This window comes from Polypterus senegalus, chromosome 13 (assembly GCF_016835505.1).
Source record: "Polypterus senegalus isolate Bchr_013 chromosome 13, ASM1683550v1, whole genome shotgun sequence".
Classification (NCBI taxonomy): Eukaryota; Metazoa; Chordata; class Cladistia; order Polypteriformes; family Polypteridae; genus Polypterus; species Polypterus senegalus.
Window position 1 is genome coordinate 52,924,923 of NC_053166.1, and position 15,813 is coordinate 52,940,735.

Below are 15,813 nucleotides of genomic sequence, written 5' to 3' on the forward strand. Positions count from 1 at the left end.
TTTCTTTTTTTACATTCAGAAGAGCACAATAATATGATTTTTACATTGATAAAATATTTAGAAGTATTTATTTTTTCAATATCTTTAAATGCTTAACTCATTTTTTTCTATTATTTTGATCTTTTTCTGTGTAGTTTGCTTCTTTCGTTTTATCCTAATAATAACAATTAAAAAGAAGCAGAGCAGGCACCTGGGAAAACAACACTGAATGATGAAAGGCTGCAGCTACTTTAGCATCAGACCCACTAGTGGGTAAATAATGGATTAAATAACCAGAAAACCTGGAAAAGAACAATAAAAATCAGAATGAAAATATTGTTAAAAAGTAAAAAATACATTTGCAAGAGCCAGTCTTAGAAAGTTAAAGTTCTGAGTTAAACTCATATTAATGTTTGCTTAATTTGAATAGAATATAAATTCCTTTCATAGTCATAACTTATGGTATAGTCTTTTCCCCCCTATAAGTTAGCAAGAGATAGAACCTTCTTACTATAACTGAGTAACAGTGTGATAATAAGCTCAGTTTGTTTGGAACAGGTCCCAGTAAAGAGGGACTTGAAAGACCCATTTTAAGCTTAGAAATGGGATAAGCATACAGTTTTCTGACCGTTTTGAAATGGTTCAGAAATGTTAAGTAAATAGTAACGATTTGAGATGTAACAAGATTAAGCGTAGAATTTAACTTTTCTCAACATTAATTTTTCCTTTTTTTGATATTTTAATTTTCCTTTTTTGTGTGAATTGTTTTACTTTAAAACTTAACTAAACTTTTAAAAACAAAGATATTTTGTCTGTGGAATCATTTCTGCGCGTCAGGCTTTTGTTGAATCCCATTTTTTGAGTTGAAGCTGCAGAACTTTGGTAATTTTGGGAAAACGCAGCTACAACATTTCCCATATAACTGCTTAGCATGCTTTAATAAAAATTTACCAAACTTAGTTTTGTCATTTTTACATTGACTCCAAAACATAGAAACTGGGTAATAACAGATCACTTCATTAGGTTAGCAGGCCAATTAAAAACAGAAGTTAGTTGGAACAAAAACCTGCACCCACAGTGGGTCCCCAGGACCAAGATTGAGAACCCCTGTTCGATGAGGTTTAAGTCTGGGCTTTGGCTGGGCCATTCAAGGACAGTCAGAGACATGCCATGAAGTCTTGGCTGTATTCTTTGGGTCATTGTCGTGCAGAAACATAAACCATCACTTCAGTCTGAGGTCACGTGCACTCTGGAGCAAGTTTTCTTTAAGGCCTTCTCTGTGTTTGGCTGCATTAATCCTTCCCTCAATTCTGACCAGTCTTCCTTTCCCTGTCCCTAAGAAGCACTGTGATAGCATGACCCTACCATCATCAGTCTTCTTTATGGGGATGCTATTAGGCAGTGCCTGATTTTTGCCAGACATAGTATTTGGAGTTCTGCCCAAAGCATTCAAATTTTGTCTCATCAGACCAGTGAGTCTTTTTTCTCATGCTGTCAGGGTCTTTTAAACTGTCAAATGTGTCTTACTTCCATCTATCCACTCTTCCATAAACACCTGATTGATGGAGTACTACTGGGATGGTCATCCCTCTGACAACTTCTCCCATCTCAGCATTGGACTTTTGAAGCACTATTTGAGTGACCACTGTATTCTTGGTGATTTTCAAGCCCAAAGCCCTTCTTGTCTAGTTACTCAGTTTGGCCAGACTACAATTCTAGGAGGAGTCCCGGTAGTTTCATCCTGCTTCCATTTTATACTTCCTGAGGCCGTTGTGCTCCTGGGAACAGTCAAAGCTTTAGAATGGTTTTATTCCTTTGCAATGATCTATGTACTATTTGTTTGTCGAGGTCTACAGAGAGTTTCTTGAACTTCATGGCTTGGTTTTTGCCCTGATATGCAATGTGAAATGTAGGACCTCATATATACAATACATGTGTGTGCCTTTCTAAATGATGTCCAATCAATTCAGTTTGCCACATGTTAACTCCAGTCAAGTTCTAGACACATCTCAAAGAGAATGGAGTGTCACAGCAAAGGGAATGAGTACTTTTATAAATGAGAGATTTTAGTTTCTGAGTTTTAATAAATTTGCAAACTTTTCTGAAAACATGTTTTCACTTTGTCATTATGGGTTATTGAGTGTTTATTGATGGGCAAAAATGGTAAACCTATCCATTTAGTGTTCAGAAAGTGTCCCTGTGTGTGTCTATAATATGTAGTAACGGTTATATAGGGAGTGCCACACAAGTGACTATTCTGTAGACACTAGAATAAATAGAATGAAGATGGAGAATTTTTTCCAGATCTCTGGGTGGCAGGAGAGAGACCTGTATGTAACAGGTATAGAAGGCATGAAACCCTGACATTGTGAAGTGTGTCTGGGTGTTTAACTGTGCTGTGAAGCTCAGGGCACCAGGGAGATCTTTGACTGCCAAAGGGTACCGTGAGGAGAAGGCCACAGGACTTTCTATGGGTCTCCCTAAACATAGACACGGCTCCAGGGAATGACTCTGAAGTAACTTCAGATGGGATCATAAAACTGTCCCTTTCCCAGAATACCTTAAAACCAAGAGAACAAAGGAGTGTTGGGCAAATGCTTAATCAGACTGGTAAGTGGTGCAGCCAATGTTTTAGAGAGAGTAGGAGAGCTTGGAGGCGAGTGGGGAGACTTTTTGGGTGCTTGATCCTTGTGTCTTTGGATGTTGAGGAAGAGTGCAAGTCATCCCACCTGATAAAGGATTCAAAGTCCGTCCCTAATACAGTACCTGTTTCCACAACCAGAACTTTGTTAATTTGATGTACTGTTTTTTCCCACCTACATCCCTAATGTGTGCTTATTTTTGTAGTGAATAAATTAATTTTGAATAACAATTGTATTTTACCAATTTGCTTTTCGCATAGGTAGCAGCGGAGTTGCCCCTGTCATAATAAACATGTTAATGGGTGTGTGCACATGCAGTATGTATTATAATATTGGGGATGTAAGTGTGCACTTCAGCTGATTTGTGTTTCCATGTGGTCCTGCACTGAGTTATGCTGCAATATTCCCTGATTTACTGTCATCATATACTTGATTAAGTAAGGTCCTAAATGTTTAACTGAGTTGAATTTTTTCCTAGCTAAATTAGTAATAGCTTAATGTAGTTATTTCTCTTAATTTCTTTATTATCATCAAGTATTTTAAAATCCAATGATAGGAGATTCTTAAGAAACGAAAGCTGAAATGTGAATTACAGCTTGGAGAACAGTTTGCCTTTAATTATTGGCACGTGTGTTACATGGTGGATGCCTCTAAAGACACCTTCACTTTTTTCAGGAGGGTGGCAGCTTGAAGAAGCCATGCAGTCCTTATCAATGCTTTGTTTAATAATAGACAATCAAGTTGCCATGTGAACCTTAAAATTAACAAAGGAGGATGTAACTGTAACTGGTCATTGCCAGTTGTCTATAACGGTTTGTTTTTGTGCTCAGTACCTTTTAATTATTTGTTGCAGATAGTGGCACTGTTTTCAGTGAAATTGTCTTATACGTATTTTGGTTAAGCATTACATGCCTTGTTTGCATAGATCAAGAAGATAAGTACATGGTATAATTAACCATTTCATCATTTATTTGTGGTTGTGTACATGTAATATTTTTTGGTCTCTGTGCATGAGCTGGAATAATGGAAAGAAGCCACTTGTAGCAGTTTATATTTAAGCAAAGTTTCCCAGTAAGGTTTATGAACGTTTCTATACTAGCAGGGATGAAATACTGTGATAGCTGCATTTGTCAAGGATTTCAAAATACTTCAAATGCAGCTACCAGAAAGGCATCTGCACTAGTATGACTTACTCCAGGTGTCTTTATTTTAAAGGTTTCAGTGACATTTAAAGAAAACAGCTCACACATAAAACGAGGAAAAAAGTTTATAATGTAAACAAAAAATTGGGAAAAATGGAAACTTATGGTATTCTGTTTTGGGGATTAAGTATCCAGGTTTGTTTTAAACTGAATCTTCCATTATCTATGTTAAGACTAAATTATATTCAAGTTCAAAACTAAGCAAACCAAGGTACATTTACTATTATCATTAGCTTAAAGGATCTGGCTGTTACAACAGAAATTTTTTAGCAAACACAACTTATTAGGACAAGATGCTCTTCAACTTTAGCATGTAGCAAAGGGCCTGAAGTGCACACTGTAATGGAGTTAAGTTTTAGTATGCAGTTAGTCTTAATATATAAACACTGAAATGGGAACTGTTGTTACTACAAATGCATAGTAACCTCAGATTTATATCCTGCTGAATATATAAGGTAATCATCATATTACGTAGCTTATCTGTGCTCAGACTGTGGTGTATCGAACCTCTTAGTTACCAGTTTGTGCAGGAATAGTATTATGTACACGTGCAATGCAGACAAAACTCAATTGAAGCTTCACCGTATACACTGTGTCCATTAAAGACCAGTGATGTTTAATATAAAAACCTGGAAGTGCTTGGCCCTATCTTGTCTTCTCTTTGTTATTTTGCCACAGATGCAAACCAGTACAAATATGGGAAAAATAGGGCAGAGGAAGATGCCAGGAGGTATTTGTTGGAGAAAGAGAAATTGGAAAGACAGAAAGAAGAGATCAGGAATGAACTGTCTGTGCTGAGAAGGCAGAAGAAAGAGAAGAAAGAAGGTCTGAAAAATTGCACAGGTACTGTGCCCTGCTCAGTGGTGAAACATAAGCCTTTCAGATAGAGATACCTGAGATTGGTGGGTGTACAGAATGCAAAACCAGAGGAATGTACTTATTTCTATAAATCAGTTGTTGGTGCCATTTGTTGTAATACTATCAATGTATTACTCAATAATTGTGTATCATTCTTTGATGCCCATACTCTAATGATGTACTTACTTTATCGATGAATATCGTGAGTAGAGGGGCCATTTTAGCACCCCTTCACATCCAGAATATCTTGGAAGAGGCTACATCTCCCAATATTACATTCACTCGGTTTAAGATGGCAGCAAGGTACAACTGACCTCCAAGTTTTCGTAACATCCTAACAAAATCAAATTTTTATTGGTGTGTGCAGTTATACAAGAAAAGGACCTTTAGGTAGCCAAAAACTTTGCTTTCATTTTCTTGACATTGAGCTTTGCTTTAAGATTTGAATTCTTGCAATTGTTCTGTCACTTCATTGTTTCAAACCTTTGACCACTCTCTCATTTAGTCCTATGAGTATTGGTTTTCCTGGCCATTGTGCTATTTGTGTCCTTTATGCAAGCTTTTCTGTCTTTCTTATTACACCCACAGCCTGCTGATACAGTGGAACCTTGGTTCACAACCATAATTTGTTCCAAAACTCTGGTCGTAAAACGATTTGGTCGTGAACCAAAGTAATTTCCCCTATAGGATTGTATGTAAATACAATGAATCTGTTCCAGACCATATGAACTGTATGTAAATTTTATTTTTACATTTTTAAGCACAAATATAGTTAAATATACCGTAGAATGCACAGCGTAATAGTAAACTAAATGTAAAAACGTTGAATAACACTGAGAAAACCTTGAACAACAGAGAAAACTAACACTGCAAGTGTTTGCGCTGTAATACTACAAACCGCTCGATTTGAAAAATCCTTAGTTTAATAATCCACCAAGAAAAGTAACATTACAACAATGCACGCTATGAACCGATCGCTGTAAACAGAAGTGGAGGTTAAAATCCAATAGAAAAAAGTCTTCATTAAATACAACGAGGTTAAAACAATGCTCGGATCTGTCTCTTTAAAAACAAGCCTTATGTGTCCAACTGTCTGTCTCTCTCTCTCTCTCTCTCTCTCTCTCCCGTGCGTGTGTGTGTCTCTCTCCCTCTCTCTCTCACTTGCTCGCTCGCTGCACAGGGGAATGCACAGGGAGAGACTGAACATGTGCGGAAATCATCAGCGCTCACAAACCGAAAGGGAAACTGGCTTGTTCGTATACCGAGTCTGTGGTCGTGAACAGATGCAAAAGTTTGGCAAATTTTTTGGTCTTAAACCGATTTGTACATGTTCCGAGACGTTCGTGAACCGAGGTTCCACTGTACATTCTTGTTACTTAATTTCTAATCCACTTGCCCGCCAGGTTAGAACTGTCTCTTTCTCTGAGCCCTGGAATTTTCCCTTTCCCAGTTGAGGTTTTGCCTCAGGCTCTTATGCCATCTCCATTTTGCTGCTGTTTGCTATGAGGTGGTTTTATACCTTTTGTTGATGTAATTGGTAGAGAAAGCCCAAAATCATTTTTGGGGTCAAAAGCTGGTCCACGATTTCTACAGGGACATAAAAATTCCAAGTACTGTCCCCTACAGCTCTTGTACCCTAATGCCCTTCAGTCACACTTAAAGGACCAGATCTTGGATACACCTCTTAATATTTCCTATGTGAAATAAAATATTCTCTCTTCTCTTAAGTTAAAGGAATATTACATCCAAAAATGATATTTTTTTATATGTTACTTTCCCCATGTAATGTTTGAGCCATAAAAAAATTAATCTAATGTTTTTATGGAGAAATTGCATGTCAAGGAAGGAAATTGAACAATTCCCAGTGGAGAGAAACTCTGGACAATAGCAATTGATGTGAAAAACCTCCATGTAAAAAGAAAAAAATTCCCATGCAACTCTGCGCTTCAGTTCTGGAATGTATGAAGCAAGTTTAAGGATGAATTATTCAATCTATTAATCTGTCTGTCTATGTGGCCCAAAAGCTTTGCCCAGTTCTGTGTGAAAGGAAACTGTTAGTCTAACCCTCTCATTGCTTCTAGTGGTACACCACCTGTAGCCCGGGTACTGATAGAAGAGGCTTGTGGCAAAGTAAAGATAGTGTGCTAAAGATATGTGGGATTTGAAGTGTCCCCGATTTCCACCTTCTTTATGTCTTTTTCTATAGTTTTTATTACACAAAGTTGTGGTAAAAGCTGCCTTATAGAATTTTTATCTACTGAGATGTTTCCTGAATTCTACTAATTTTCATCTCTAAGCCGGAACTGGTCAGCCCTCCCAAACAGTAAAATGGTCAATGAAGTATGTTTTCTGTTTTCACACCGCTTCCTGTAGCAGTGTCACTTGGCTGCCAGCTTCTCTCACAGCTCTGTGTGAGTGAGTGTAGTGAAGCAGATTTGGAAAAGTGAGTATGAAAGAAGCCTCCTTTGTATTTAAACAGGCAGTTAGTGTTTGTGGCGTGGAGGAAGAGGAAATCACCACCCTTTTCACAAGTAGTTACTCAGAATTATTTTTTTAATTCCTGGCAATTTCATTATTCGTTTAGTATATCACTTGTTACTGAGAAGTTCGGCAAAGGGAGGACTGGAGTTGACATTTTGAAATACAGCATATTAAAGGGTTTTGATTAGTTTGCCTGTAACTTGTTTAAACACTTCACACAGACCGTACGCGGTCTGGCATTCAAACCTAGTATGTTAAATCCAAGAGGCAACAATGCTAACCAGTACACCACCACCATGTTGACTGAACAGTCCTCTTGAAAGATAAACCACTATTGAAGAGTATTTCACAAAAAGATCATGGGTTAATCACTGGGAACCATCCATCCTGCTTAATTCAGTTCAGGGTCACAGGGCCAGAGGCTATCTTAGCAGCACTGAGTCCAAGACAGAAACAATCAGTGGAAAGGGAAAGAATGCCCAGTTCATCTCCAAGCCCACTCTCACACACAGCCACATTCCAGTCATCAATTAATCTAATAAATTCATTTTTGAGATGTGGGAGGAAAACAGAAAATCAGTATATACATACAAATTCCACATGGAATTGGATACAAAGTAACTTACTGTCAGAGATCAGCTCTCCCGTTTGTGCCATCTTTTATCGGGGTCCATTTTGAAGAAATCAAGTTGGATTTGTGCTTTCAAAGAGCTGATGGGTTTTAAAGAAATCAAATCTTGTGATTGTGGAGTGTGTGCAGGATTACAGTCTAGCCGCATTGCACTCAAAATGCAGAGCAGAGATTCCAAATCCAGTGGCCTGTGATGGGTTTCCAGTGGCCTCATTTTATATGTCTCAGACTTCAGGGGGTCTAAGAAGGCTGGTCAGAATGCAAACAGTTCTAGGCAGCTGTTCGGTTACAAACTACAGTATACTAATATCCAGTTTCTGAAATACAGGGAAGATGAGGAATTTTCTAGAAGATCAGATAACAAAGCTGGAAGAGGCCTGCAAAGAGAAGGAACGTGAGCGTGTGGACCTGGAGCTAAAACTGAGCGAGGTGAAGGAGAACCTGAAAAAGTCACTGGCTGGAGGATCTGTTAGTGCTTCAAGTGAGAGGAAGCAGCATAAACAAGTAAGGCACCCCTGATCCTCCAATGTACGTATACGAGTATCAGAGGATCTCTAAAGCAGTGCTTATTTACGGTTTGTCTTTCTAAAGGTTTCCGGAAGTAACACTACGAGTGCCTATGCAGAATCACACATTCCAGTAAACTGTGCATCGGAAATGAGGAAACGCACATCATCCCTCTCTAATGCTGTCAAGGGCACCGTCATGCAGAAGGCTAAGGTACTGGCACTCATGAGGGCACCTGGACTTCAGTACCCAGATGCTAAAGAATTTATGATTTTTTTTTTCTTTTCTTCTTAATAGCTTACCTAAGTATGACTGATATTTTAAGCAAATCAACTGGAGCAGATATTGGATAGGCTGTTAGGGGACTTTGAGTATTTGGCACAAAATGTGTTTATGCTATTTTGCCGGAGAGAGTGCCGCTGTGAGATGGTAGCCTAGGGTCAAAGAACTGGGACAGTGCATCACAGGAGTTTGGGAAGTAAAGGAGAGTCTATCCTACAATTTAACAGCAAAGGGGATTACCATCTGAGGTGGGTAAGGTCTCTATCATTTTCCAGGGGCTGCTCTATTAGTTCATACTCGGAAGGCCCTTTCTGGAGACCCTAAGTGAATGCTGCTTCTTTACCTCTTTCAGTATTATGGAGATCAGTTCCCATATTTATCAAGCATTTCAGAGTAAGAAAACGATCCTAACTGGCTATAAAATCTCAGAGTGACACAAATGTAGTCCTACTCTTAGGAATAAGAATAATAGTATTTAATCAGTTTTCCTAATTTAGGAAACCATTTCGAACTTCACCAGAATTTAGAAGCGCTCATGATATGTCCTGACTCACTAGGAGCTGCCAGAAGATGGCATTCAGGCAAAATCGGCACCCACATTCTGTGAAAAGCAAAGTATTTTGGAAACATTGGACAACAATGAACTTATAAAAAGACTGGCTGTTAGAACTGAACATAAGCAGACTAGACATTATTAATTTTCTCTGCTTGTATAGACTCTGGTTAAAAGTCAACAGTAAATACAAATCTTATTTTCTTAAAATGCTTCTGCTGTAATATAGGCTCATTAGTGAATTTTTGTTGTTGTTTAAATAATTTGGAAAATAATTTTGGAAAAGTATCACAAACAATTCAGGAACATTTAAATGGTACTATTCCTCCTAAAGAAGCTCCATATTTATCAGAAACTGACCAAAATGATTAAAAAGTAATGAATCCCAGGGCCCCAAAGTGCTAAAGTGATCAAACATGACACAGGTCTGTTCTACTGTGCATATATTTATGAAGTGCAAAAACAAAGTAACAGGAGGCTTACATTTTTATTGAGCTCAGTTAAAGAGTGGTGTTAGCTTCCAATAACTTAACTGGTAGCATGGGTCTAGTTTGCATGGAAAACAGTTAACAAAATAGTTAAGATGTAAATAGTAAGTCATTCCAAAACCATAACAAAAGAACATGTGAAGGTTTTTGGAGTCTTTAACAGTTTTACGGATTTCAATACAGATGGTTAAGTACATCCTTTGGGCACTGATTGATATGCTATTGCAATATAAGTTAGCAATGAAACGTAGTCCTTCAGACAGGTACAAGACTGCTATGGGAGATGAGCTGACTGTGTTTGGCTTCCCAAAATGTCTCATCCACACTTTGTCAGAGACAACACCATCAGTACAATCAGTATGTGGCTGATTAAAAAATGTTCTCATTTAATGGAGACATTCCTGTGTGATGGCAGGTATATGTGATTTACAACAAAAGAAAGTACGATGAATGGCTAGATATCCTCTATATATCTTAGTGTGTTTAAACTTGTAACAATCTAGGTGATTGTAGACGATCACACACCACTGCATGACACACTCTTTCATAACAGCGTGTTGTTTAAGGATGTTGTCTACATCCTCTCCATATGCGCATTCATCAATCATAATTCATGAGCTTGAAGTGAGATTCATTGCTGAGAATGTGCAGTTGACACTGCTCAAGCTTGACATCAGTTAAGACACAGTGGCAGGGGTCAAACAGCCAGTGGTAAAGGTCATAATGTACAGTATATCTTGAACAGAGTCTTATCTCAGTGAATCATTTATTGCTGATCCAAGTAGCTATTAAGTGATCTGTGCAGGGTTACAAATGTCTTTAGGCGGTCAAAAGTGTAGACGTACTAAGTGCTGTGAAGGTTTGTCACAAAATCTTCAGGTTCTCTTTTAGTGTTATTTCTCTAGAATTCCCAGATTATTTTGTTTGGAACCACCTTCACCAACATCATTATACTTTCGCATGTGTATCACCATACTGTTATCAAATGGATCTCTTTCTTATGAGAATGCAGAATGCTTTGCCAAGGTGTGTTTTTTTTTTTTGTTTGTTTGTTTGTAGTATGGGTGAGATCACGATGATTCAACTCTGCCCAGACATTTCCTTATATAATAACCTGAGTGTGTGCCCCTTTAGCAGCTACCATGAGCATAACTTTTCATTTTTATATTTGGCCATGCTAATCTCCTATTCCATGAGCATGGGAAAGGCGCTATGTAAATAAAATGTATTATTATTATTATTATTCCAGTTTTCATGCCAACCTGACAGCTGCTTCTGTGTGTAACTATTCTTTGTCACACTGTTTACTCCGTGAAATTAATAGCAGGAATGTCAAGGTAACAATGAGATTCAACCTGAAGTTTTATTACTACACTTTCCTGTCTGTTATTTACTTCTTCACATTTTATAATTCATCCTACCTATCCACAGGCTCAAGCTTTACAAGAGTAAACTTGTAACAGACTCATTATGCTTTGTCTGTCTGGATAGACAATGGAGGCACTCAGTTAAGGACTCAGTTGGATGTGGAGCAGCATCAGCTGTGGTTAAACAATGCAGTTCATGAGTGGCAGTCTTGGCATGTCTTCTGCACACAAAGGTTAATGGTTGCTGTTGGACTCTCTTTTGTTCAGCCACAGTGGAGTTGTCTTCTCCTTGACTGTAGTTGTGCCTAAACTTACAGGTTGTTGCAAGGACTAGCACCTTTCTCTTCTAAAGTGTCCAAACAGATATCCACAGTCTTCAGGTCACATTTGCAAGCATTACTACTGTATATCTCAGTATTGGTCTTTCTGTGGGCTGGGATCGTGTGGCAAGCTCTCCATGCAAAATGTCTTTGGGAATGTGACCATAATTGCATGCAGCGGACATGACCCAGCCAGCTTAGACATCTATGTGTAAGAAGTCCATGTATGCCTGGCATGCTGGCCTAGTCCCAGGTGATCTTGTTTGGCACACAATCCCTTCAGGAGATGCCTAGGATTCAACGCAGGCACTGGAGATGAAATATGTACTGTATGTGGTCCAGATCACAAGAGCTTGATTATGTAAAGTACATACTCATATTTATAAGCCAAGACAACATATATTAATCTACAGGTAAAATTCCATTACAACACATATCTTTACAACAAAATTTTCATTACAACAAAGTATGGTCCGACAGTGTTTCCCATATGACAGTGTCTATAGAAATCTCGTTACTACGAAATACATTCGGCAGATACTTTCATTACAATGAAGTGCCCAAAAGAAATGTCTGAATGAATCATCCACAGAGCAGTTAGTTCTGTGGTCGCAGCTCCCCAAACAGAAACGTTGTAATTTTTTTCTTTCTTCGAACTTTCCTCAAACTTTTTTTTTTTTTTTGCTGTTTGTTTTCTGTGGTTTTCAGTTATACCTTTTGCTTATTGCTCGTCAACGTTTGGAAAACATCCATTGGAATTTAACTGATTGTCAGCCTCCTATAGAAATGGTAGACATGAAAAAACTACAACAGTTCACATTAGAAAAAAAACTTGAAATTTTTGTGGCTCTCAATTCTGGCAAAAAGAAAAAAACATGTTGCCAGTGAAGTTGACACTGTCAACTTTCTTGAAAGGCCGAGAAAAAAAAAAGGAGAAAAATCTTAGGTTGCAAATCTTGGGCCTTAGAGCAAATGTTTGCGAACTGCTGCATTTGAAGACGTTGAAAAAACTTTTTATGTGGTTCAGTGATGGCCATTCAAGAAACATTCCTATTAATGCGCCACTCATTCAAGAAAAAGCAAAGTCACTGTTGTGAGGTTTCTAAACTCTTTTGGGGCCTCCCCCAACTGGACAACACACCGAAGAGCATCCCAAAGTCCGATCACCGCGTCTGAGGAAGACTGTTTATCTGTTGCCAGGGCAACAGCTGACTCACAGCGCTGCAGTGGCTCGCCGCTGATGGAAACAGAAAAAATCTCGGTGGGTGATGCATGGAACAGGGTTATTTGCCCACTAACATGGCCACGACCCTGCCTGATTGCTGTGTCTGTTTATAGGAGAGTGGTGGACCCTGCTACAATAAATAACCCTGCTGTTCCTGTTTCAAGCTGAATACAGCTGGTTTCGCTAAAGTACTGAGACTCAGCCTCGTCTCTTGGGGTGCAAGACAGGGATTTATAGCGCAATCTTTTCGGATTTTCTTCCGCAGCGCTCTGCTACAGCACTGTGAACCTGTGGTTGCCCTACCCCGGCAACGTACAAACAATCTTCCACAGACGCGACAATCACGCTTCGGGACCCACTTCGGCATGTCTTCCCGTTGGGTTGGGGGGACCCCAAAAAGAGTTCAGAAACCCGACAAAAAGAAGAAGAAAAAAAAGGATAATTTGGCTTCTGATTGATAACTGTGCTGCCCACAACATGCTTCCAGATTTAGATAATGTTCGCGTTGAATTACTCCCACCCAAATGCACGGCAGTGCTTCAGCCATTGCATTTGGGCATCATTCGCACCCTGAAAGTGTATTATCATAAGGAAATGCTGAGAAAAATTCTCATCAGCATAACTTGTAGACAGGAGGAGATGAAAATTAATGTAAAAGAAGCTATTGAAATGATTACAAACACCTGGATGCAAGTTAAAGAACGCACTATAGTGATAAATACAGAATCTCATTACTACGGAAATTTCATTACAACAAAATATTTATTAGGTCCCTGGCACTTCATTGTAATGGAATTTTACCTGTATTATATAATAAAATGCTAAGTAAGGTGTGTGTTTCTGTTTCCTGTGAGCAATCTGATTGGTCAGTTTGGCTTTGGTGGTACAATCAAAAGAGGAACTGCATGTGTGAGACACATGAGAAGGAGTAAACGCGTAGGAGGCACGCCGAGAGTCACCTTTAAAGAATGGAAGTATAAAAGTGGACTGAAGGCAAACAAGGTGCCTCAAGATTAGAGTCTGGGAAACAGGCTTTATAGGAACACGCTTGAGAGAGAGAGAGACACAAGGATACCAAATAATAAAAAAAAGAAAACCACTGAGTCCATCAAGCTTGTTGGTTAGCAAATGGCTAAACTGTCAGTAGTTGATCCTGGTCGCTCTTAAATGCAATCAAGTTATCAACTACCAGGCAGTGTTGTTCATGGCCCTTTGTATAAAGACATTGCTTTCATGATAACCTTAAACATGCCTTACAAGTTAGTTGGTTTAATTCTGCTAGTAAACCTTTATTGATTAATCTCATTGAGAATTTTTTCAAGATGTAGATTTGGACACTTTAAAGCGATTTCTTTTCAGAACTGATGAGGCTCAGTTCCCTTAGCATGCCTTTTTGTCTATGAAAGCACCTGACTGCTTATCTGTAAACTTTTAAGGCCATTATGTAAAAATAGATTTTCTTTTTATATCTTTATAGGAATGGGAGACCAAGAAAGGAACTTAAATGAGTCATACTCCTTCAAAATGGACTGTTGTATAGTAAGTCGCTGCTGAAAGGGAAGAATCCTTTTGCCTATGCTCCACTGGGAATCAAACAGACTGCCAAAAGATTTTTCCCCAAAAAAAGGAAAATTATCTTTTCCAGATTAGGTTGCAGTTTATCATTTTTGTTAGACAAATGATTTAAACTGTCAATGTGCCAGAGGAAAAGAAAAAAAAAAGTGTCGTCCAGTAAGTTGCTAGGAACAAGTTTGCAGGACATGTAGTACAGTACAAACCTCCTCCTTATTTATATCAGGCAGGCAGCATTTTCCTGTCAACATCAGAAAACTAAGCCGGAAATTGCAACTGAAGAGGAAGTGGATTCTTCACTCTGACCTCAAACAGGATGCACAATTTTTCCTTTGATCCCAGGCAAGTGGCTCTTCTTACTGCAGAGTGGTGAATATGTGTCCTGTTCTTTATTGGGATCATACACAACTCTATAAAGACTTTCTGCTAGATGTCACATACACCGGATCCTGTTGACAGTTTTTCACTCTGAATCAGAGAGGAAGGTAAAGTGACTTGGCATGATGTTTACTCTCTGATGCTCCCTTTTTCCAGTCACGCTTTTGTAAAGAGTTTTCCACATTGCTGTCTCTGCTGTGGTGAAGAGCCTTAAATAGCTTGTAATGAGGCACACTGCTAGTCACGCACACCAGGGGTTTTCAGAGAGCCAGACCTGTGCCTGGTCAGTGAAGCACTTTGTCATAATGGTCACCGTGACGGACAATGCATCAAATAAACCTTAACTAACTGGAACACTTGACACACAGTATTCACAAAATCATGTTTTATAGTACAGCATATTCCAGTCTGTTCCTAGTTATTGGAGAGGGGCCCATTTGAGGGAAATGCAAATCTACAAAGTGGGTTTCCTGTGTGGAAAGAGGAAATGATCCACGGAATAAGGAAAGAGATGTCATAGGTCAGGGAAGGGAGATTATCTGTGACTGTTCTGACAGAGGGTTAAATTGAAATCTGTAGATAGTAAGGGTTTCCTTTGAGTATTTGGCACAAAGAGTGTTTTACAATATTTTGCTGGAGAGAATGCTGCTGTGAGATGGTAGCCTAGGGTCAAAGAAATGGGACAGTGCATCACAGGAGCTTGGGAAGAAAAGGAGAGTCTGTCATTAACATCTGAGGTGGGTAAGGTCTCTCTTATTTTCCAGGGGCTGTTCTACTAGTTCCTACTCAGAAGGCCCTTTCTGGAGACCCTAAGTGAATGCTGCTCCTTTGCCTCTTTCTGTGTTATGAAGATCAGTTCCCATATTTATCAAGCATCTCAGAGTAGGAAAGTGGTCCTAACTGGCACAAAAATCTCAGAGTGACACAAATTTGGCCCTACTCTTAGGAGTAGAAGTCGTAGTATTTAATCAATTTCCCTAATTTAGAAAATCATTCCCAATTTCACCAGGATTTAGAAGAGCTCATGATATGTCCTGACACACTAAGAGCTGTCAGAAGATGGCATTCAGGTGGAAATCGGCACCTACATTCTGTGAAAAACAGAATCTTTTGGAAACATTGGACAACAATGAACTTAGATAGATAGATACTTTATTAATCCCAAGGGGAAATTCACATAATCCAGCAGCAGTATACTGATACAAAAAAAACAATATTAAATTAAAGAGTAATAAAAATGCATGTAAAAGCTGACAATAACTTTGAATAATGTTAGCATTTACTCCCCTGGGTGGAATTGAAAAGTCGCATAGTTTGGGGGTGGAACG

The 15,813-nt window shown here is 38.8% G+C and overlaps 1 protein-coding gene across 1 annotated transcript in view; it reads left to right on the top strand.

Annotated features, from left to right (window-relative positions):
- Positions 1–14,839, top strand: part of afap1l1a (actin filament associated protein 1-like 1a) — a 36,485-nt gene extending 21,646 nt beyond the window's left edge. The window contains exons 12-15 of the mRNA XM_039776338.1: positions 4,502–4,666; positions 8,122–8,297; positions 8,385–8,513; positions 14,013–14,839. Of these exons, the coding sequence (XP_039632272.1) occupies positions 4,502–4,666; positions 8,122–8,297; positions 8,385–8,513; positions 14,013–14,039 (497 nt within the window). The 3' untranslated portion in view covers positions 14,040–14,839. The remainder of the gene's footprint in view (positions 1–4,501; positions 4,667–8,121; positions 8,298–8,384; positions 8,514–14,012) is intronic.
- Positions 14,840–15,813: the final 974 nt, after the last annotated feature.